This window comes from Amblyraja radiata, chromosome 12 (genome assembly GCF_010909765.2).
Source record: "Amblyraja radiata isolate CabotCenter1 chromosome 12, sAmbRad1.1.pri, whole genome shotgun sequence".
NCBI classification, from domain to species: domain Eukaryota; kingdom Metazoa; phylum Chordata; class Chondrichthyes; order Rajiformes; family Rajidae; genus Amblyraja; species Amblyraja radiata.
Genome location: NC_045967.1, coordinates 33,525,932 through 33,550,397, shown reverse-complemented (window position 1 = coordinate 33,550,397; position 24,466 = coordinate 33,525,932). Strand labels below are relative to the sequence as shown.

The following is a 24,466-nucleotide window of genomic DNA, read 5'->3' as shown; positions in this document are numbered from 1 at the left end:
TGTGTGCTCTGTTACACAGAGACATGGCTCACCCCCAGCTCCCCAGACGCAGCCATCCAGCCTGTATGGATCGAATCCAGGCATCGGGAAAGGGAGAGGCGGGTCATCTGCCTCATGAACTCTCGGTGGTGCTCAGACGTGGCAGTTCTGTCTAACTCCTGCTCCCACACCTGGAACATCTGGCGGTGAAGTGTCACCCTTTCTACCTCCCGAGGGAATTCACCTCCATCATCCTGACTCGGTTGACATCCCACCCCAGGCAGTGGGTCAAGCACTGGATCAGAACACCGTGGTGAACAAACATCAGTTAGCATACCCCGAAGTCTTTACCATCATAGCAGGGGACTTCAACAAAGCCAACCTGAAGAAACCACTCCCTACCACCAACACGTTTTCTGCAGCACCAGAGTATGAAACTCCCTTATCCACTGCGATATGACCATCAAAGATGCATATCACCATCCCTCTCCCTCGCTTCAGGATATCCGACCATTCAGCTGTGCTACTTCTTCCTGCATATAGGTAGCAACTGAAGAACGCACCCCCAGCGATGAGGACTGTACAGAGCTGGTCAGAGAATGCAGAGGAGCAACTGCGGGACTGCTTGTAGTCAGTAGACTGGGCAATGTTCAAGGACTCCACAACAGACCAGAATGGCTACTCTGCAGTCGTGACAGACTTCATCAGGAAATGTGTGGAGGAGTGTATGCCAACAAAAAACATCCAAGTGTTTCCTAACCAGAAGCCTTGGATGAACCAGATCTACATTCTTCTGAGGACCAGATCCTGGGCAATCAAGCCTGGCGACACAGGGGTATACAAGAAGTCCAGATACAACCTTGACAAGGCCATCAATAAAAGCCAAAAGGGACTTTTGCTCTAAGCTGGAGGATGAGGCGGATGTTCAGCAACTGTGGCAGGGCTTTCATTGTATTACTGCTCTGTATTTTTGTTTATTTTGAATAAAAGCATTTAATATTATTATTTTTTAAAATTGTTTCCCACCTGCTTTAAAAGGGCACCAATAATACTAGTGCCCAAGAAGACCAAGGTGACATGCCTCAACAACTATAGACCGGTGGCACTAACATCCGTGGTGATGAAGTGCTTTGAGAGGTCGATTATGGTGCATATCAACTCCTATCTCAACAAGAACCATGACGCATTACAGTTTGCCTACTGCCACAACAGGTCAACGGAGGATGCAATCAAACTGGCTCTCCACTCTGCACTGGACCACTTGGACAATAAAAACACATACGTCAGGCATCGGGGACCTGGGGTGGATGGTACTGCACCAAGGAGTCCCCTGCAACCTGTTTCTCTCGCGGTTCCCAGACTCGCCAGCCGCCTGCCACTTTTGTGGGCTGGAAGAGTCTGTGCACCATGTGTATATGGAGTGTGTGAGGCTGCAGCCCCTGTTCCATTATCTAAAGGGGTTGCCTCTTGCCTTCTGGCTGCACTTCTCACCCACCATCCTCATCTTCAGACACCCTGTGCATAGGGGAGAGGGTAGGGCCAAAGATGTCCTGGATGGGTTGCGCCTGGGCCTGGCCAAGCTGGCCATCCGTGAGTCAAGGCGCCAGGTGGAAAAGGGCTCTGCCCGAGCCGGCTGCTTGCACCTTTTCTGGGGTTACGTCCATGTCTGGGTAGTGTTAGATAGGGAACGTGCGGTGCACAGGCACCCTGGGGGATTTCCGGGATCGCTGGGCACCGCGGGTGGTTGAATGCATCCTTGACAAGGAGTGTAAGATATTTGTATAATAGCTTATCGTTTGTCGTGTATTATGGTAGTGGGTTCTGTTTTGTTTTTTACTGTATATATTATTTTAATATTTGAATAAATATTTTTGATTAAAACATTTTTTTTTTTTTAAAGCTGGTTACCTAACTCACGGAACTGGGTCTCCGTGTATCTCTCTGCAATTGGATCCTCAACTTCCTCATCAACAGACCAGTCTGTTCGAATTGGCAAAAACACTTCCTCAATAACAATTAGTACGGGAGCACCTCAAGGCTGTGTGCTCAGCCTATGCTCTACCCACTCTATACTCATGACTGTGTAGCTGGACCCAGTGCGAACTTCATCTTCAAGTGCGCTGATGACACCACCATTGTTGGACTTGGACGAATTACAGATGGTGATGAGTCAGAGTATGGAAGTGAGACTGATCAAATGGTACCAGCACAACAACCTGGCTCTCAATGTCACTAAGACCAAGGAACTAGTTGCAGACTTTGGAAGAGGAAAGATGAGGACCCATAAACCTGTCTATATCGACAGGACGATGCTGGAGAGAGTCAAAAACTTCAAATTCCTGGGCATGCATATTTCTGAAGATCTTTCCTGGACCTAGCACACTGATGCAATTATAAAGAAAGCACATCAACGCCGCTACTTCCTGAGAAGATTGCGGGGATTCAGTTTGTCAGAGAGGATTTTCTTGAACTTCTAGCAGAGAGCATATTGACTGGTTGCATCACAGCCTAGTTTGGCTTCCTGAGAAGATTCTGGAGATTTTGTATGTCAGTGAGGAGTCTCTTGAACTTCTACAGATGTAGAGAGCATATTGACTGGTTGCATCACAGCCTAGTTTGGTAACTTGAATGCCCAGGATGGTAGAAGACTGCCAAGTTGTGAGCACTGCCCAGTCAATCATGGGTTCTGACTTCCCTACCATCAAAGGGATTTACCAGAGTCGCTGCCTCAAAAACGCAGCTAGCATCATCAGAGACCCACACCACCCTGGTCACACTCATTTCACACCTGCCATCAGGAAGGTACTTCCCTGCTGCCTTTACGCTATTAAACACTACAACCTCAAATAAGCTCTGAACCACATAGACTTTTATTGCACATTATTATTGCAGGGTGGTGAATCTGTAGAATTCTTTGCCACAGAAGGCTGTGGAGGCAAAGTCAGTGGATATAGTTAAGGTTGAGAGATAGATTCTTGATCAATACGGGTGTCAGAGGTTATGGGGAGAGGCAGGAGAATGGGCTTAGGAGGGAGAGATAGGTCAGCCATGATTGAATGGCTAAGGATACTTGATGGGCCGAATGGCCTAATTCTGCTCCAATCACATGATCTATTATTGTTTGCTACGTGTACGTATGCCGAGCTGAACTTTTTTTTTCCTCATTTATAATATTGTTCTCAGTGTACTATGTTCACATATTCTGTTATGCTGCAAGTAAGAATTTCTTTGTTCCATCTGAGACATATGACAATAAAACACTCTTGACTTCTCTGGAGCTGTATGTCAGCAGCTCTACTGCTGTCCAACCCCCCCCCCCCCCCATCACAAATATCTGTGTATCCAATACAATACAATATGGTTTTATTCGTCACATTGCACATAAAGTGCAAGTGAAATGAATTTGTCCAATTCCTGTGCTTATCCCACTGGATTCCACTATCCAAGTACATTCATCTATTCTAGGTGGAATGTAGTTCCGTAAGGTAGAGATTTCTTTAGTACTTTTATACAGATCGTGTTTTGATACAGTTTGTATTAATTCTTCAGACTGTAGACTTGAGATACAGCCCAGAAATAGGTCCTTCGGACCACTGAGTCTGCACCGACCAGCGATCCATATTAATCTTTGTCAATGCAATACCTCTGCCAGTTAAACAAGGATCAGATAATTCATCGACTAGTTGGACAACAATAATTTTATAATAATGTTTATTCTTTTGCATTTACTGAACCATTGTATAAAATATGAATAAAGCTGAACCGTGGTAAATAAAATCTGTCACATTTTATGCAACACATCTACAACAAACAGTAAAAAGCACCATGTTCTCAATTACGGGGATCTACCACTTTAGGAAGCAAAAGCACAGAGTTTATGCGCTTAGTGGGGCATTAAGGTAAGTAAGGCACTAAAATAAAATTCAGGCCTCACTGATTGAGATATAGATCACAAATATATTCCACATGAGACTTTCATTTCCCTTCTAAACATTGCAAGAACTTACTTTTTCAGACTATTATTAATACACCACCTATACAAAAATCTACATCTGTGTATGCACAGTGGGAAAATCCAGCAGCCACATGGCCAATGGAAATGTTACAATAACAACAAACAAAGAAAACATTTCAAATTGTATATTCCACATTCAATTTGCTAGCGTTAACTGCCACAATCATATCCTTTGGCCATGGTACTTTGGATTAACAGCCTATGATCAAATTCTGTTTTTAAGTAACTTTTTCCACCAAGGCATTACACGATAAATGCTGAAGGCTGGGAAAATAAATATGAAGGCTTTTTTAGGAAAACAATGAAATAAACTACTTAGCCCAAAAGCAAAATACTGCAATGTTGTAAGTTTGTGAAGTGTGAATTAATTTATTTCAACTCCTGGTGTTAACAAATAAATAAAAGACACAATTCATTCATTGTCTATTCTGGATTAGTTTCATTTTATCAGCAGGTTGTTTCTTTTAGACATTTCTTGAAATTCATTGATCAAACTAATGTTTGAAAAAAAATGTTTATATTTGTGCTTTATTTGCTGGTTTGTAGTGACTTGCAGTTGTACTCTAAATGCATTGCCATCTCATTCTAAAACATCAAGAGAACAAGTTTGATACAACAAAAATCTTTTCAAAATTGTTTCTATGGGTGTTGTATTTTATAATGTAGCTCTGAAGGATTTTGAAAATGAAAAGTCATTATTTTGTATACAATACCAACTAATGTTAAGAAGATGTGCATAAATGTTGTTCTTGTAAACTTGGTGAACTTACTTTCAATACACTTTGTCCGCAATAAATCCATTGAATGTTGTCGGAGGAATGCCAAAACAACAATACAGAAAATATTAAGCCCAAATGATACTGACGATCCGTTCAATTTGCAAATGTGCTTGTATTTTTACACGTTGACATATCTCAGGAAAATCAAGTGATACTAAGAGAATTAGGAAAAAATTATCACAGCTGATTCACCCAAAATATTCCAGTATATATATTTTTGGTAATACATTGCTTTTCATTGATTTTCAAACAGATTCATAAATAGCCAAACAAATTGTGTGCTTGAACCAGCCAAAATTATTGAGAATATTTTGGCAACAAAACTGCAGCAACTTTTACAGTCCCAATCATATTCCTTCATTGAGTGAACATGCAAAATAAAGGGGAAATTACTTTCCTGCGATCTCCCTTTTCCCAAAGGTAAGAGATTAACAACGATTTACTTAATTTCTAATGATGTAGTGGAAAAATAAATGATGCATTGCTGCACGTTTTAAATATTGTGGAAGAAATGCGCCCCAGTTTAACCTACGTGTTCAGTTGTGTAGCCGGGAAGTGCCCTCTGTTAATATTGGCAAACAATCAAAAGCTGAAACAACTTACTCAGAATTATTCTCATTAATGTATATGTTTTGATGTTTTAGTCTGAAAGTGTGAAGAGCTTATTATTTTATTCTATTAAACTAAAAAAGCTTTCAGAATATTCTAAAGAACCACTTCCTGTGCTAACAAAGTAGCTGTTTTGCTACCTGCAACAGAACAAAATCTACAAAACCAGGCTGGATCAAAGACAGTTTGTTTCAAGGAGGCAGAAGGTGTCAACATTACTGTATATCAGGACATGCTCAGAGAATAATTTGAACTATCCCATTCTCCTTGTTATATTTACTTTCTATACGAGGGATTGTATTTAGAAGCAATCAAGATGGAATAGAAATTCCATCTATAAATCCAGCAGAAATTAACTTTGTCATGGAAGGTTTCCATTCCAAACTAGAGAGGTCGGAAGATGACAAATGCTATAAATGTTTGATTCAGATTAGTTTGTATAAGGCCTTTGAAGTGAAGAACGATTGAGGGGAAAGTGGTAAAGCATCGTCATTGTGTACATGGAGAAGCGGTATGTACAAGTAGTTTGTTTTCAAACAAATGAAAGACCCTAACCGTCCAAGTAAAATAATCTGATATTGAAAATTGGCTAAATCCTTCATTTTGAAATTGAATTGGTAAAATTTGTGATGGTTACAATATAGTAAAAAGAAAAAGTAATTATACCAACAATGTGATACCTTTATATTATAGCATTACATGCTGTTACATTTGAGCAAATGTCAGAAGCTGCCAGTTTGGCTGGAATCATAAATTTTAGTGTTCTAAAAGACAAAAGTAGGCATTTCATGAGGAAATCTGAGATCAAGCCAAGGCAATATGGCATAGCCACCATTAATGAAACAATGAATGCTGGAATGTATATGAGGTCAAAGTCAAAGCGAGCAAGATCTCAAAAGAATATGGAGCTGGAGCAATTTTATGCAGATTGGGAGAATTATGCAAATGTTTTTAATTAATACACGGAAGGACCAGAATTATCATAAGGCATACAATGTGGAACTGGCAGGATGTCAAAATGGACCATTGTGGACTCCACTTTTCCTTGATGATTGGTCAGGCTCGGATTTGTTCTGAATCTTTTCATACCTCTAGTTTCCCTTCTCCCTGATTCAGTTTGAAGGTTTCGACCAGAAACGTCACCTATTCCTTTTTTCAGAGATGCTGTTTGATCCACTGAGTTTCTCCAGCATTTTGTGTCTATCTTACTGAAAACGATTGCCAGGAAACCAAAAAAACAAAACAAGGTGGAGATGTTCTTGTTGTTTATTTCTTATTTAGCGCTTTTTACATGCTCAATGCAATATGTTAAACTCTGCACTAATCACATTTATCTCAAAATAATGTTGTATGATGTTGTATGATCTTTTACAGCGAGTGGTGAGCAAATCGGGCCTTGATTTGCTTCACAAGCTTTGTATTGTCAGATCTGCCTTAGATTGTATATAGAAACAAACACTTTATTTTAAAGATTAAGGTTGTTAAAGTAAAAGGCATGTTGTGAACATGGAGGGTACCTGGATAATAGTGATCAAAATATAATTAGGTTTAAAGCAGTTTTCAAAAGCAAAAATAGCTAACTAGAAGCAAATCAATTTCAGCGAACAGCACTAAAGAGAGTGAAATATTGACTACGTGAAGTTACATAGACACATAGCTGATACAAATGATTTAAAAGTCTTGTGGACTCAAATTTTAATACTTGGACTTGTTCACAAAGAGAATTAAATTGCAAACTATTGGAGAAAGGCAGAGGTATGTGAATAAATCTTGCATCTCTTTCAAAGGGTCGACAAAGACGGGCTGAATGTAGCGATGTTACAAAACTTACCTTCAGTGGCACTGAAGTTCTGCCACTGGCCGTGTGCGCGATTTTGGCGCCTTTGAGGGGGAGGGGGCGGGATTAAAATCCAGTTTTCTACGGGCCTGTCGGTCAGATTTTCTCGGACTGCTAGCTGCTGAAGAAAAATCGATCGGACTTCCATTCCTGTTTTTTTTTTTTTTAAATCGCGAGACAAGTTAATAATTAGATTAAAATAAAAAGCTACTTCTAACGCCCACAACGTGACGGATCGCACGAACGAGATAAAACAAAGGGTAAGTCGTCTATTTTACATATAATCTTGCTTCTTGGGATGGCTTTAATCTAATTTTACGTTGCGAAAACGTGATTTGGGCCCCTATACGAACCGGCAGTGTTTTTCCTGCCGATATGCAGTTCAAATTCACCGCAAATGCAACGTTCCAATCGATCGCATTCCAGAAACACCCACTCGCAAGATGATTTAAATGCTCTTCTTTTTGGACAATCATGTCATAAGAGCATCTAAATCATCTATATTTTGTGTTATTGTCTACCCATAGTCAATATTTATATACTAAATATCAGTTTTAGTCCCATGTATTGTGCAAAAAATAAAATAAAATTTGATTATATTGAGTGGATGTTTAGATTAATTTATGGGAATTAAATATTAAATTCCTTCAATCTGGCACATAAATTAATGACAGTGAGATTTTAAAATCATGTTATACTGTGAATTCTTGTGTGAATGGGATTAGTTTGTTGTTTGAATACCTAGGCTATTTAAAAAAAATATCCTTTTCTTAAGAAATGGAATCTACAGGACATTCTTAATGGGAAAGTAGTGGGCAGAAAGGCATGTCATGCATGGTTTGAAGAGCAAAAACTTGTAGTTTACAATGCCAAAATTGAAAAGTTGAGGAAAAACAAGGTCTACAGAGTTGCTTATTAGTTACAATCTGAGGAGTATGATGATGCTACTGATTATGATATGCCAATGTACCAGCTAGCAACTGATCTTCTCCATAAATACTTTGTCTATTGCTAGAAATTGTAATTTATTTACCTATCTGTTACAGACTTACAGCATATAATACAATAAAATTAAAGTTCTGATCTTGAGAATATCACATTTTTGAATTTTCAAGGCAGTCTGGGTGTTTATTACCATTTCCGTCACAACAGTCAATTCTGTAATTAGCTACAATTAGGCAATTAACTAATCATATGGTTTAATTTCAGGTTATCCAAGTAAGATGTTTTATATTTGTTTCAGAATGCTTCAATCTATAATAACTGAAATTTTCATTCAGTTCTCTAAATTTTTAAGAAAGTTATGGCTTTTGACTGTCCTCGATCACAGCTTTTGTGTTAAGTCAATGGAAAAGCAATAGGGAACAAGATGCTAATTACCGAGTATGAAAATGGCCATAACTTTTTTAATACTGAAGATATGAAAGTGAATTAGGTGTCAAACTAAACTTCTTTTTATGCTTTATCTGGTGGGATAAATTGCAGACTTGATTTTTAAAATCTCAAAATGTTGTAACATTGCTACTCAATGGCTTCCTTCTGCAGGAATACTACAGTGATACTGCATTAGAAATAAACTTATCTTGACCACTGTATGGAATAAATATAATAGACTTAAAACTGAAGAGTTGCTACAAGTTGCAAGATAATGTTAGGATTTCAGTCATTAAGAAGAGCAGCTCTGGGATTTTGTCAATCATACTGTAGGATGGATTTAATAAATATGTTCAATACTTACGTCAGAGCAAATGTTTTTCTTTAAGGACACTACTATGTGCTGCAGAGAATGGAACATAGCAATTGATTTGTCTGAAAGTATTTGTTAATACACAGTACCAACATTGTTTTGTTGATCATTATTTTGTGCAAAATGTAATATGATCCACATCAAAGCAAAATCTACTTTTAAAAATTGGGGCACAAAACTGCTTGAATATTTTCCTGGATTCCAATACTTTTCAAAATGGAGAACCTGTGTGAATCTTAAGAGTTCTATTCTACCCAAATATATTGTATTTAGTTGGGCTGATCAATATAGTTAAATTCTAAAAATTGAATTGTAGAAAGATCCTCAAATTCAATTGAACAGGAGAAAATTGATACAGATACATACCACTTTTCTGTGTGAATGAAAGCTAAACGTAGATGTCTTCCTGAACACTCAAAACTCCAGGCAAAATAGAAGGCCTAACTCAAGAATGGCTGCTGCCAAATATAATCAAGATATCAGTGTGCGTTGTACACACAAATGTACACAAAATAAACACAAATGATCGGGTATCCCATTGTTCAAATCCTTGAAGACTAACAAAGGTGTATGATTTGTCCATTATGCCTCTGGTTGAAAGTAAATAAGTGCATAAGTAAAGCAAGATTAAGCAATTCTATGTTTCATTAGCTTGCTCCCTTTCTTCAATGATATCACCTTCACTCTTTGCACATTTGCTGTCAAATTATTAACCAAATTAATTAAAAACTCTGATCCACCAGCGTGAGTCTCCAGCCCCAGATGTGGATAGATCACACTACTAAAGTAATAAATATGCTGCTCCAATACTACCCTTGGGCGTATCTGCTATTCCATAAAGTTTTGACTGATTCTCCATCTTCTTCACCCTTGATTGTCAAAAGTGCATCAGCCTCGGTCTTGAAAATAGTTTATAATCAACCACACATATACTTTCAAGGAAAATAATTTAAAATATTAAAAAATCTCTGGATAAAGATTGTTTATGTTTTAAATAGTCAATCTCCTATACTAAGACCTTTTGCCCTACACTCTCTAAATAACCTCTTGGAATCTACCTAAATCTTTATACATTTGTGTCTTTCAATATAATTACTCCAAATGTCTTCTAAATCAGGTTGTATAATACAATCTTAGAATAACAGGAGCTTCAATTTATATACTGTACTTTATATAGCAAACATATCCCAACATACCTCACAATAAAATGCGAAGCCAAAATAATCAGATTTAATTCCAGGTGACACGTCTTAAATAAAGGTGCTTGTGGGGAGGGTCATAATAGGGAAAAGTGAAAAAGATTCCAAGAGGGAATTTCAGAACTTAGGATATTAACTGAAAGCAATGCCATCAACAGTGGAATTAAAATCATTGGAGACTGGATATCTGAGGGTTTGAAAATCGAAGATTACTGAAATAGGAAGGGGTGAAACCACAGAGGGTTTTGAAGACAAAAGTATTGTTTCTTTGGTGCCAATGAAGTGATCAAGCAGAGAGGTGATGGATAATGGATGAAAGTGGCAATTAAGGTTTTGATGCAGAAAATCGTATTTGCAGAAAGTAGAACAAAGGAGGTCTGCCTGGACTATGTTGGGAATAGTAAATCTGAAGCTAACAGAGGGATGGATAAGAGTTTTGGCAGCAGGTGAATGTCTTCAAGACCACAGTCAAGCAATATAACATGGAAATTGATGGTCCTGGAATTCGAGATTCAACTCTGTTGAGTTAAACATAACCCAATTAAGATTCAGATGGTCATCAAAGAAAGGCATGAAGTCAGTGGTGAGGGAAGAGAATTTGTACCGGTGACTGAAAAAAAGAAGTCTTTCTAATAATTATCTGCTTCTGCAGTCCTGGTTGTTTAGCAAAAAGCTGCCATTTAGAGTCAACTTTCATGTGAACATGCTCTATTTTCATATGCTGCTGAGAGGTAGCAGTTATGCGCTACAATGCTGAGGACCATATTTTGCACTGCATCTTCCCCTTTGCTCCATCTCTGGTACTGGAGTTTGACCTACAAAATAAACCAAGAAAGGCAGGATGGGAAGGATAGTCTTTGACCCCAAAAATGCCATTTGTGGCTACTCAATCTCTCCTCAGAAGCCTACCAATTAAGGAATCAATATCATAGTTAGGGTTGTTATTAGTTTTGTCTTATAGAAAATTCAGTTTGCAGAGAGTTCTGAGGAAAGGGTACATTATGCAATTGGGGACTGCCTGTACAAAGTACAGTGCATGAGGGTTTTATATGTATACAGTTATCAGTTTTCCATAATTATTGAATCTCTCCTCTACCTGATCAAGAATGCTGTTCGAGACTTTTGAACATGCAATTAAAAGTAGTTGCACAGGACAAGCAAGATCTACACGAGAAAATGATCGTGAATGACCTGAAATTAAACCAAAAACATCACCCATTAAAAAGAAACCTAAAATATATTGCTTGTGAACCCTCATAATTGCAACAACTTGCATTTATATTTCAGCATTTTAAGTTGGGGGGGGGGGGGGGGGGGGGGGGGGGGGGTAGAGAGAATGTACTTCAGGTGTCCTTGAGACTCTTGAAAGGCGCCCATAAATAAAATTTATTATTATTATTATTAGAGTTTAATTAGATAAAACCTGCATCTTCTCAGCTCCATGGATCAAAAGTATGATCCTGACCTTGGGTTCTCTCTATGTAGAGATTGCATGTTCTCTCTGTGATCACTTGGGTTTCCTGCCACATGACAGACATGCTAGTTAGTAGTTTAATTGGGTACTCTAAATTGCCCCCACTAGATGGGTGGTCAAAGAATAAGAAGGCAGTTGATGGGGATACACGAGGATACATGTGGTTTTTGACGGTGACCATTTGATGGTCGGTGTGGGTCAGGCAAAAGACCCGTTCCCGATGGCTCAATGGCGAAGCAACAAGCCAAAATTACCAATATTTTACTTATTCGTTTTTCATGAATTGCATATAACAGACAATGCAGTATTTATTGCCAATCAATAATTGCTCTTCAAAAGATGGTGATTAGCACCTGCTGTGTCCTTCTGATGAAGATACACTGACTGCTACTGAAAAAGAGTTCCAGCAACATTGAGCAGAAACAGTGATATAGTTCCAATTGTTAATTGGTCTCAAGATGCAGCATGACTTGGAGGGGAACATTCAGTTAGTGGTGTTCCATGCACTGTTGTCTTTACCTCTTTTTCTGGTAGAGATCATGGGTTTGGGAGGTACTGTCAGAATAGTGTAGGTTAGATACTACAGTGCATTTTGTAGATGGTACTCACCTTAATCATTATGTGCCACCAATGGAGGCAATGAATGTTTGGAATAGTGGATGAGGAACAAAGCAGACTGCTTTATCCTGCATGGTGTCACATTTGTTGTTGGAACTGCACTGGACAGGCAGAGTATTCCAATTTGATTTGTGCCTTGTAGATTGTGGAAAGACTTTGGGATGTCAGGGGGTAAGGCAAAGACTGCAAGATACCCAGCCTCTGATCTGCTCTCATAGGCACAGTATTTATGCAGTTAATCCTGTTGCGATTCTGCTTGAAGATGCAACAATGAAAATGTTTTGCCTGGCAAGAATGGATTTTCTTTTGTTGGAGATGGTCATTACCTTATATTGTGGCATGCTAGTGCCAATTAACCCATTTGTGTGAATGTCCACTCATTTGCTGTTACAAATGTCTAGTGTTGGAAGCAGAGACAATGACAGCATTTAAGTGTCTAATTGAGCATTTAAATTATCTAGGCATAGAAGGATGTGTGCTGAAAAATGGGATTAATAAAGATAGGCTAACTAGTAGTAGGCCTAATAGTCTGTTTTTTTCCCAGCTGTATGACTAAGACTCAATGTTTTGCAATCATCCCTACTTACAACCTTTAGAATTGCCCTAAAATCCATCTCTAAGAAAGCAAGGAATAACATGAAGCGAAAAGTCAAAATTCCAAAGTATGTAATCTAGATGAGTAAAGATGCAGTCAGATGCTTGAAAGAGAGTGAGGGCAAGCAGGTGAACGCACAGGATAACAAATTCAAGCCAGAAAAAGTGCAGGATCTTGTAGTGTCCAAAAAAAAAAAAAAAAGTAGCCGCTATGGAGAAGGGTGGCCGTGCTGTGAAGGGATTCAAAGATATAAATTTTAATTTAAATGTAAATTACTGTGTTTTTGCTATTGGTGCTGAAACTTCCAATTTGAATACAATCCAAAAATTCGATACATTTCATTAATAAGATGCTCAGAAACTCAATCTGTGATCATCAGTAGTTGAACAACATCAAGAACAGCATTGTAGGGCGAAAGAAAACACAGAACATGAACCTTGGGTGGCAAGAACCTTTTCAAAGTTTCAATAATACATATCAAAGGAAAAGTAATCATTATCCTAAATTACAGATAACCCTTCCATTGATTAAAATCTGGGTAAGTGACCTTATGTCAAAAATCGTAATGCAATTGGCAAAACAGATTAATAACCCTTCAAACATAATCCATTAGACCAAACTAACAAATATCACTGGTCCATATATGAGAACTGTCAACCCTTTCATGAGCTAAAAAAAGATTAGAATTCCTGTATAATAATTTATGGAAAAATTGGGCATCACCTCAGTAAAGATTGACTTTGTTTCTATTATTTCCAGCAACAAAATATTGTACAGAACAGGTGTAGAAAATCAATATCACCTCTTCCAAACATGCAATCAACTGTTCCAATTACAACTTAATAAGCAGACACTTGCACTTTCAGTTTTTTAGTTCAATGAAAATGCAGCCTAAAGAAATTTGAAATGGTTTACTCTTTCAATAAAAAAAATAAAATTTCTTTAGACATCCAATTCACTAGTAAATTACTTTTCAAACAGCACATCAATCATGCACATTGTACCTGCCAAATTGATAAATCGCTAATCACGCTAAAAACCAAGTTGAGAGCTTTCAAACAGCTCCCATATTTTTTTTTCCTGAACTTCAAAACATAGCTGATCAGAGAGAAAATTCCCCCTGATCTGATATTGGGAGGGTTGTGGGGGTGGGGTGGTTCTGGTACCACATAATCTGATGGCAGCAACAAGTTTTAGAAATGCCAGATATGGGAGCTTTTGTCCCATTCCCTGAAATTTATTTCAAGTACAAACTGAGGAGGCAGTAGTCTGCTTACAAGGCATACCTTCTCTTCTGTGCTTTTTTAAAAAATTACATTGCAAATCCCAAACAAGTACTAAGCAAGGCCACTGCATCTTTTAGGAATCCTACATCTTTTACTCTTCATGCTTGGGTAGAAGCCTTTGAGTAAAAATGAAAATGTGACATAACTGGCAGTGGTACTGAATTAACAAAGAAATAGGATCACATACATCGTATATCAATTTGTTATTTACCACCACAGTGGTAACAAATAGTTACACTACTGATTCCAACTACTTTGAATTTAGCTTTAGTTGTGTATTTTCACATACAGCAGGTTAAACACCTTCTTTACCCTACATAATAAACTGGAATAGTCTCTGCAAGGTATTCAACTAGAATGATGCAGTATAATCCAATTTTATTCAGAGCTTTACCGACCTCATTGTACTATGCCTCTGCTTTACTCAAATTCAATGGGCCACCTGAACATGTGTGTTCTGGAAGTAAATTTTACCCAAGTAGTAAAAGGTAGACAGTTGTCTCAAAGCAGGAGGTCTCTTACTTCAGCATGCTACCATCACTGAATCAGTCATTTCCATTAGATCACCAGCCAGTTATTTGTTTATGATATTCTGCCGTGATACAGCCGGATGTACTCCAACAATCTCTTCATATTTTGGTGGTGGATCACTGTATGGCGTAGTTGTCTCCTCCCCACTGCTTTCAACATGTCCAGTAACCTCTTCATACGAAGGTGGCGGGGTTGCATTGGACAGTCTCGAAGACACAGACGCAGATTGTTCCTGCGCATACAGATTTCTATTTGATGGCTGCCCACTGGGCTCACTAGGGTCTGAAGTGAGCCTGGTACTCTGATGCTCATGATGAGATGGGTCTGTCTGAGCATGTGGCGTCTCCCGATGCACAAGAACGCGAGGGAGACTTCGTGTTGTGCGGCTTGTCAGGTACCTACTCTGAGAGTACGTTGGCCGGCGTCGAGTTGCTTTTTGCAGCTGGCATCTCCAGATCACAAAGAGTGCAATAACAATTAACAGTGCTACACCCAGGAGAGGGACGACAACATAGATTGCATCAGTGCGCTCTACACGGAGACCAGAATTGTTGCTTGGAGTTGTGTACGGATTTTTATTATATTCCTTCCAGAATTCCATCTGTTTAAAGAAAAACAGGAAAAATATGCAGATGTGAAACCAGACCCAAGTTTCACCATTCAGATATTACAGTAACTACTTACTGTATTTTATTACAAATCCAGATAATCTCACTCACATATCATGCCAAATGTGAATTATGTTTTATTTGCATCAGTAATGTTTTAATCAGAGTTGATAATACTGCAAAATAACACCCCCTTCCCAAAGCAAAGGAAAGATAGTCAGCCAATAAACCCTCCCAAGGCTGCACAGAATACTTCACGAGTGTTCCTTTACTGGTTGATTCTTTCACAGTAAATTCCTCCATAGCTGCATAGGTACTATTATAATGCTGTTCGGGAGAAAATTCCAGGATCTAGACAGCTACAATAAAAGATCAATTTCTTTCTACATTGGGATGTGCGACTTGGAGGGAAACCTGCAACCGTGGGGTTTCAATGCACGGGATGCCCTTTTCTTCCTGGTAGAGACCATGGGATAGAAGATGCTATCAGAGTAGCCTATGCAAGTACCTGCAGCTTGTTTTGTAAATGGTACACAGTGCTGCCACTGTGCACCAGTTGGGGCGAAATTAATGTTGAGTTGTGATCTGAAAAGCAGGTTTCTTTCTTCTACAAAGTGTTTAGTTTGTTCGGTGTTGTCAGAGCTGCAGTCATCGAAGAAAGTGGGGAGTTTTCCATCACACTCCTGTTTTAATCCTTTCACCAACAGGCACAAGGATGTCAGGAGGCAAGTTAATGACCAGTAGTAATGACCAGCGTTAATGACCAGTAGTAAAATCATAAGATATTTATCATCATCAGTCAATATTAACATATGTATATATGATGCATGTAAAAGGTTTTCATTTGAATTTTATTTAAAAATTATTCAATACTAAAATCAATATTTACAAATCGCACCTCTTTGTACTGCCCACAATCCTATATCTTCATATTCCTTTGCTACAAACTGTGCTAACCTTCACAATTCATCAATACATTCCTCTCCCACATGCATCACTGCCATTTTCACCAATAAACTCTAAAATCTGTTGGTGACAAATTCCCACCTAAGCCACCAATGAGCCAAAGACATAAGTATTAGTGGATTTGACATTACCCTGACTCTTCTACCCAAAGTAATCATTGGATTACACAAGTGATAGAGAAGAGGCAACATTGCTATTTGTGCCCTGTTTGTTGCTGCACTAAACAGATCTTCATCGAACAGGAGAATGGGATCCTGTTTCTGTGTCCAAAATATTAAGGAGGGACATCTTTCAGGCATGCATATTGTCCCACAGGATCCTCAGCTCCTCTTGGCTCATGAGGATCTTACAAAAAATCATGACCCCTTGCCCACACTTGAAAGGTCCTTATTAATCAAAGAGTGAAGATCCAAGGGGGAATATAAAACATGGAGGAAAATGTGTTCAAGACTTAAAATGAGATAGGAGGGAATAAAACGAGTGACATGCAAAGACCCAAAATTTCACCGATCAGCTTCCTGGTACATGTGGCTTATAGTGTGACCATCTCTCCCCACCATCCCTCCCCAACCCCTTTCTCCCCAGAGATGCAATCAGACTTGTTTTCCCTCCATAAGTGCATGCACAGAAATAGCATTTCAATGACTGAAGAAAAGCTGACTGTGTGAACGTACTTTATGCGAATCAAAAAGCAACAACATGTTTATTTGAACTGTAGCATTAAGAAACAAACATGCGCGTTGATTGGAATGGAATTCAATTTGCTAGGCAAGATAAGGCACCACATCTTGCTGTTTTCTGTTGCTTTTGGTATAAAATGGCAATCAAAAATATATTTGAAAGTTCATAATGTTGGCATTGTCAAGCCCATCTTCATGTCACTGAGTCTCTGACCAGTTCTTTGTTGCCATGGTATTTGTGCAGCAAGTTCAGTTGAATATCTGGGAAGTGGGACCCCAGATGTTGAAGGTAGGAGACCACTGTTAATGCCAATCGAGCCCCTGTTCTGCCTTCTCAGGTGGATGTAAAAGTTTCCCATGGCAAAAAAAGTTAAGAGCATGACAGCAGATGCTGAAAAATTGAAGGTAGACAAAAGTGCTGGAGAAATTTTCCCACTGAGGTTCTCCAGCACTTTTGTCTACATCTGATTACTGTTGGTTGGAGCTTTGTGACATGACCACATAACATTCTTCCAAGAGTGTTTAATTCCAAAAATATTTAATAGGCTGTAAAACTCGTATCTTTCTATATACCTTTGTGTATGGAGTTGTGGGTGGGTGGGGGGGGGGGGGGGGGGGGATACGACACACCGTGCTGATTATTTAACCAAGCTGCCCACCCAGGGAAGGCATAGTATTCACGGTTTAGTGAATTGCATGGGAAAATTTGTCACCATCCCATTTAGAACACAGAAATGTGATATAATAGGAGTACCCAGTAACCGTGCAGAAATTCCAGTTTTTATTGCCAAGTGTAATATGTCCAAAGAGAAAACAATTCTGTATCTGGTGATATCATTTCAACATTTAACCTTGTACTAAATATCATACAGGAATTCCTGAATATCTTATATTTCAAGAATTTGCTGGGTTTTTTTATTTTCAATCACTCAGAAATGTTTAATGCAAAGTTCCCTCAAAACCATTTTATCAATCGCCCTCATTCAAATATGGTACTTAATAGTTGCAGCATAATCTCTAAAGACTCTGTGCATTCAAAAAAAATCTCATGTTAACTACAGGACAGGTTGTAAGATAAGATCAAGCTTGTTATTTCAAGAACAGAACAGTTCAAGTAATAAACAAGATAGTGAAAATGCTTGTTTTCAAGGCGGTTTCCTTTAACAAAATATTCCAGAATGATCATAAGAACCATATTAGGCAATGTAAAGAATAAGCCATGTGGCACGAGCTGGCCATGTGGCACGAGCTGGATTCTGATTTCACACTTTAATTAACTCTTCAAAATGAAAGGTTCATCAGGCACACCTTATTTCATACAAATGCATGATGGATCCCTCTAGTCAAGTGAAAAAATTCCAAACATATTAACTCAATCCCATAATTAATTATTCTAGTAATATCTTGATAATAAATGTTCATCTTTCTGATCTTTAATTTTCTGGTTTCCTCCGCTGCTTACCTTATTTTAAATACCAGTGACATGCACAATTTTCAATCCAAATTTAATACTTCCCAAATCAAGAAAATTTGCAAATGTTCTAATTATATAGAACATTACAATGCCCTCACCTACTTATTTTAAAACATTGAGATGGTTCCATGGGATATATATTTTCTGGTGTCATTATTCACTTTATTGTTATAAACTCTTGCTGAGACCCTACACACGATCACCTTGAGACGTCATTTAACATCTTCCTAGACAGTCAATAATTCCACAAGTTAATTATTTAAGTGGTTCGCCATGTCTTTATTTAATTTACACAATCAACATTGAATTTTCAAGCAGCAACATTACAACAGTCCAATCTTGTTTCATTAAAATACTTTAGATTTTCATTAATGATCATTTTGTTACCTTTTTCAGGTTTCTTTTCATTTGTAGTTTTAACAACACATTTATTTCCATTTGGTTTTCTTTGTATTCTTCCCCATTACCAGAATTTCTCTTTAGTCATTACACAAGTCCGTAATTATGCCAGTTGTCTAGTATTATATTATTCCATACTTAGTTAGTCATTCACAGTTGTAAAAAAATAAGGCTGATATCAAGAAATTCTTGTGTTTCTTAAAAGGTGGATTCATTTGATGCCATGGAGTTAGTGGTGGAAAATGGAGGGATACAAATGGAAGGGACAGGGATATAGCAGAGATTGGGGAAATGGGTAAAAAGGTGGCAAGGTCAAACCTTCAACTGTAAAGGATCAGAGGCGTAGTGGTCAGGTCAAGTCATCAGGGGTATGCGATTCAGCACTGATCATCGGGGATTTGGAAAAAAAAGCACTTGGTTGGGATGATGATTGGGAATACGATTAGATTGGCTTTTGATAATGAAGGGTCAAGGGTATCTACACATCATGAAGAGGGGGAATTTGGAGTGAAGGCGTTGGTAAAATCCTGTAAAGTAACTTGGTTGCAGGAGAACTCTCTCATGAGACCTTCTAGTGACATCTGCTTTGGAACAGTGGCCATATTGAATTTAAGACAAATGCCATCAAGATGTACATTGGGGACCAGTTGTGCATGCTTCCAGAAAATTCCATGCACAAGTGCTCCTAATGCACAAATGACCAAGAACAATTTTAGGATCAGATGCAATAGAATTACATGCAGATTCGAATGAGTGCCTTCATGTTGTGCAAAAACACTAACTTCAGGAAAGGCTGGGCAAAGTGATTTACTTTTGATTTACTTTTAGATAGATACATCATTAGTCTAAATCTGGCCGATATTCTCGTAATTATGATATTTGTTGATTCTGGAACGTATTTCTCGAAGAACTTCAACTGCTACGTAGATTAGCACCAAATAGTTCTGTTCATATTCGTATATTCACAGTGGCGAATCTTCCAAATGCTCAGGGATGACATTTAATCGCAGTGGAAGTCGTAATAGCATATACACAATAAGGTGGTGCACATTAAAGTTATGTATACTTTACCAACAAATTAAGGAGTGAACTCGGAAGAATATCCTCACCGTTTTCTCTTTATCCTCAAACACTTCTTTTGCCTCTTCATAGACACAAATCTCCTCTCTACATTCCCGTTCAATACTGCCTTGCCGAATCTCTTCTAGAAAACCATTTGCTCTTGGAAACCGCTTCAGGATGGAGTTGGCATCTTTGGATGTAAGAAACACTACAGGGGCAATGAAAATATTTAAACCTTGTTGGTACATTTCTGAATATCTTTAAGAAAAAATTATAATACCTAAAGAAACACAATTAATAATGTGCAGCAATGTGCAATTTCAAATTAATGGGAAAAGTTAATGGTCTCAGATTCTAGAATCATAAAAATCACAATTCTGCTAAATCTTGTAAATTTCTATTTATGACCAAACAATTCATTGAGATTGCCATTTGTGAAGGAAGACAAAAGGAAATACTGCAAAAGGACACCTATGCACTGATCAAAAAAGAACCAGAGCTGAAACTCACGATATGGATCGAGGAGTAACCTTCAATTAAGATATTCCAATGGCCTGACTATTTTTTTAAATTATCTTTATAGTTTGAGGGAGTAGCTTTTTAAAGAACCCAATTGGGTCTATTGAAGTAAGCAAAGTTAATTTTCTGTGAACAATATACAGCTAAACACACTAAATGATAAGTAGTTTAGAATTGATCAATTGCTATCTGAAACAGAAAATAGGTCACCATTTTCATCATGAACCTTCACGGTAACAGCAAACTAGCAAGGGCACATTTTTATGTAAAATATATCAAACATTCGGCATTTCTGGTCAGGCTCATGATCCCATGGGTTAAACCAGTACCATTGCTCACTGAAGTTTGAATTACAAATTCATTGTGATGAGGTGGAGATGCCAGTGCAAAGGAAGGTTTCTCCATGGGAAAGCAAAAGATAATTAGCTGCATTAATCCATATGGTACGACTGCAAGATGGCTAGAATGGGATAACCCAAGATAAATTACAGTATTGAAAGGTATTATAATAACAAAGACGCAAATGCTGAATTTTTAATTTCATCCTCATCCTAAGAAATTAAAAATTGTTAGACATCAAGTACTTTGAATCAATGGTTTAACCTGGTTTTCGTTGTTGACCCCGAGAGAACTGCAAATGGAACAGCAGAGCCCTCAGGAAAACTATTGTCTGTAAAGCAGACTTAGGTAGATGGCTGAACCATGCAAGAGGGCTTTGTTTTGCATGCTATTCAAACAGATCAGATATACAATACATAAATAAAAACTCAAGTACAATAGATAGAGCAAAGGGGAAGATAACAAGAGTGCAAAATATAATTCTCATCATTGTAGCGCATCAGTTCCAGTGACAAAGTCCAATGTCCTCAATGGGGTAGAGGTGAATCAATCAGTACCTTAGCTTATGGAAGGATCGTTCAGAAGCCTGATAAGAGGGGAAGCAACTGTTCACGAGTTTGGGGATGTGTGCTTTCCTTCTTCTGCTCGAAGGGAGCAGGGAGAAGGAGGAATGATGGGGGTGGGACAAGTCTTTGGTAATGAAAATGATAGGTACAAAAGATCAACTAATCCACCCAGCTGGATGACAGTCATGAATTCATGATCCACAACACCAGACTCTCAAACCATCCCTCATATCACTATGCACAACATCGCCCAGAACAGTCAAATAAGAAACTAACAACTTAGGACCAATTTAGAAGAAAAAAACTCAGAAAGTTCTAAATGATTCAGACTAGTTCAGCAGATCATTTGACAATAAGACTTTTTTTTTTTAAGTCACTCATCTCTAGAATCCCATGATCTTCATCATAGGCAGGAAATGGGTCTAGCTCTCTTTTAATGGTATTCAATGAATCATCAGAAGCAGTAACTTGGTCCATAGGTGCAGGGCCGGCCTTAGGAGTTGCGGGGCCCAATTGATCTACCCTTGCCGAAGAGTAGATTACTCTGGCGCGGGGCCCCCTTACTCGCGGGGCCCAACTGGGAACAATCGGTCCAATCGGCTTAAGACCGGCCCTGCATAGGTGCATTATCATCTAAGAAGAACCCTCCCAAAATCTACTCTAGTCTTGCTTGGGTAATTGTATGCACAATTTCAGTCATCACTCACCTAACTATTTAAACAACCTGCAAATACAAATACAGTGTTCCTAAATTATACCCAGTACCTTCATTATCTTCGCTGAATTCTTTAGTAGTAGGAAGTAGATTCTGTTTTTTGTGCTTATCTGTACTTTAAGTTGGGTATCATTCTTATGACCCTCCTCTGAAGCTCTTTCAAGACATCTGCGCTACCTATCAGATCAGGGGATCATAATTGGACATGATTGTCCAAGCAGGCCTAAATATAATCATACAAAATAGTTTGCTTTATTTTAATTGTCTGGAAATGTTTAATAATGATATTGGTACAGCTTTCTATTACATGATTCAAATGCATTGTATGCTTCTTACAAGTTATTTAAAAATAGACCAAGGGTGTCAATTCCCCCCCAAGAAATCTTGGAAATTTTTGAGGCAACACTTTACAGCAGGAGAAACAGTTTAAAAAAAATCAGAAATAAAATCATAAAATCAATGATTCACTCACTTCTTGCTGGCCTGGAGTAGTTCCCTCCCTGGGCAGAACACATATGCCTGTCAATAAGACAAAAGTTATTATTTTTTTCACCTAGCTTACTTTCCTTAATTGAACTGAAATACTGGAGACTTGCTCCAACTGTACACAACATTATATATACAGTTGGAACAAACCTTCCAAGGTGACTTACACTGGAGTGTGTATCAGTACTTAAAACCTGGAGCAAATTGAGTGACAGGAAGAGTAAGTTAATAACAGTTCACTAAAACTTTGATTTATTCTTCCCATTTCAGTTGCCACCGCAGAGGAAGAATGACTGTTTGTAAATTTTAGACAAGTATTTGAAAACTGATTTACAACTAGAGCTCAGTTATAAATAAGAAATCATTAGGCTAAATCATTATCCTGTGTTAAAATATTTAGAAGAACAAGGGGTTCAAAAGTAGATGCAACACAAAAAACAATTGAAGATAAAAAGCAAAGGTATTAAATCCATTCCATACTCCAGAAGGTTTGCAAACAGAAAAATGTTCACGATTTTTTGATTGCAACTTAATAAATTGCCAAATCCTATCAGACTGCGAAATGGAATAGCAAGAGTACAGTGTAGTGGGTGGGTAACATTCTTTTTAGCATTAGTATATATATCACAAGGACCCACCTGAAATCCATGGAATCAAAGTCTTTATGGTGCAATACATTGCTGAGATAACCTGTAAAACTGTCAAAACATAGACAATAGACAATAGGTGCAAGAGTAGGCCATTCGGCCCCTCTCTCTTGAAAGTATCCAGAGAACCGGCCTCTAGGGCAGAGAATTCCACAGATTCACAACTCTCTGTGTGAAAAGTGTTTCCTCATCTCCGTTCTACAAGGCTTACCCCTTATTCTTAAATAGTAGCCCCTGGTTCTGGACTCTCCCAACATCGGGAACGTTTCCGGCCTCTAACACAGTAAGAGTTTCGATGAGCTGGTGGAGAAGATCTCCTCCGAGAAGGCCGTTGAGGGCGAGTTACCGCAACGGTGGCAGCGGAGACAGGGGGACGGGTAGACGGGACCGCCATTGTTGCAGAGGGCGGGCGGGGGAGAGGGTGATTGATGAGGGAGATAGAGACGGGACCAGGGCCTCCACTGAAACCCCCCCCCCCCCGCTGCGGTTGCCGCTGGTGGTGGGGGAGACGATAAGACAAGTTACTGTGAGGAGGGGAGTGTTTGTGAGTGAGGTGGGACAGGCCACCGCCGGTGGGGCAGGAAGGGGCGTCGTCATCCCTGCCGTGGCATTGACTGACAAGAGAAGAGACCAATTTGCATGGCGCTGACTGAAGGGATCTGCACACACGTGGTTTTTAAGATTTTTTAACCTCGATAACTATTACCATATACAACCGATCTGAATGAAATGTGTTGCACTCGCAACACAGGAGAATGGTGAGTAGCCTGGCGAAGAATCATAGAGCTATAGCGTACAGTTTTGCACAAATAGCAAAACTGTGCAAACCGGAAGTGCACAAGATCAGAGTTTTAGTTATGTATAGATATAAGAGGTTATCCAATAGTCCCATGCTTAGGTTGGCCCATGCCAGTAGGTGAGTTGCTATGGATTAAGGTTGCCTGGGAGGCTGGAGTTGATCTGCACCCTGACCTGCCTCTCTAACCTCATGATCGTGAATGTCAGAGTCATCAACATGATGTTAAAATTGACAGGCAAGCTTATCATAAATTGTTTCCAGGAATGGGTATATATTGCCTGAAGTACAGTATTATTTTAAGAATAAGCTGTGAGAATGCGTAGCAAAACCACCCACTGAAAGACAGAGAATAAGGGCTCTCAGCAGGCCATATACCTACAAAGTTAGTACCAACAACAAGGAAGGAAGGAGAGAGAGCCCGAGACAGAGGGCACGAAACAGAGGAAGAGGGCGCAAGACAGAGGGTGAGCGAGAGCGAGGGAGAGCGAGCGGGAGGGAGGGAGAGCGAGCGAGCGAGCGGGAGGGAGGGAGGGAGAG

General features: G+C 38.8%; 1 protein-coding gene across 1 annotated transcript in view; it reads right to left on the bottom strand.

Moving 5' to 3' along the window:
- Positions 1 to 11,898: 11,898 nt before the first annotated feature.
- The window catches only part of prrg3 (proline rich and Gla domain 3), a 19,458-nt gene continuing 6,890 nt past the window's right edge, over positions 11,899 to 24,466 (bottom strand). The window contains exons 2-4 of the mRNA XM_033030438.1: positions 22,470 to 22,516; positions 19,906 to 20,066; positions 11,899 to 15,270 (exon numbers count right to left, since the gene is read on the bottom strand). Of these exons, the coding sequence (XP_032886329.1) occupies positions 14,713 to 15,270; positions 19,906 to 20,066; positions 22,470 to 22,512 (762 nt within the window). The 5' untranslated portion in view covers positions 22,513 to 22,516 and the 3' untranslated portion in view covers positions 11,899 to 14,712. The remainder of the gene's footprint in view (positions 15,271 to 19,905; positions 20,067 to 22,469; positions 22,517 to 24,466) is intronic.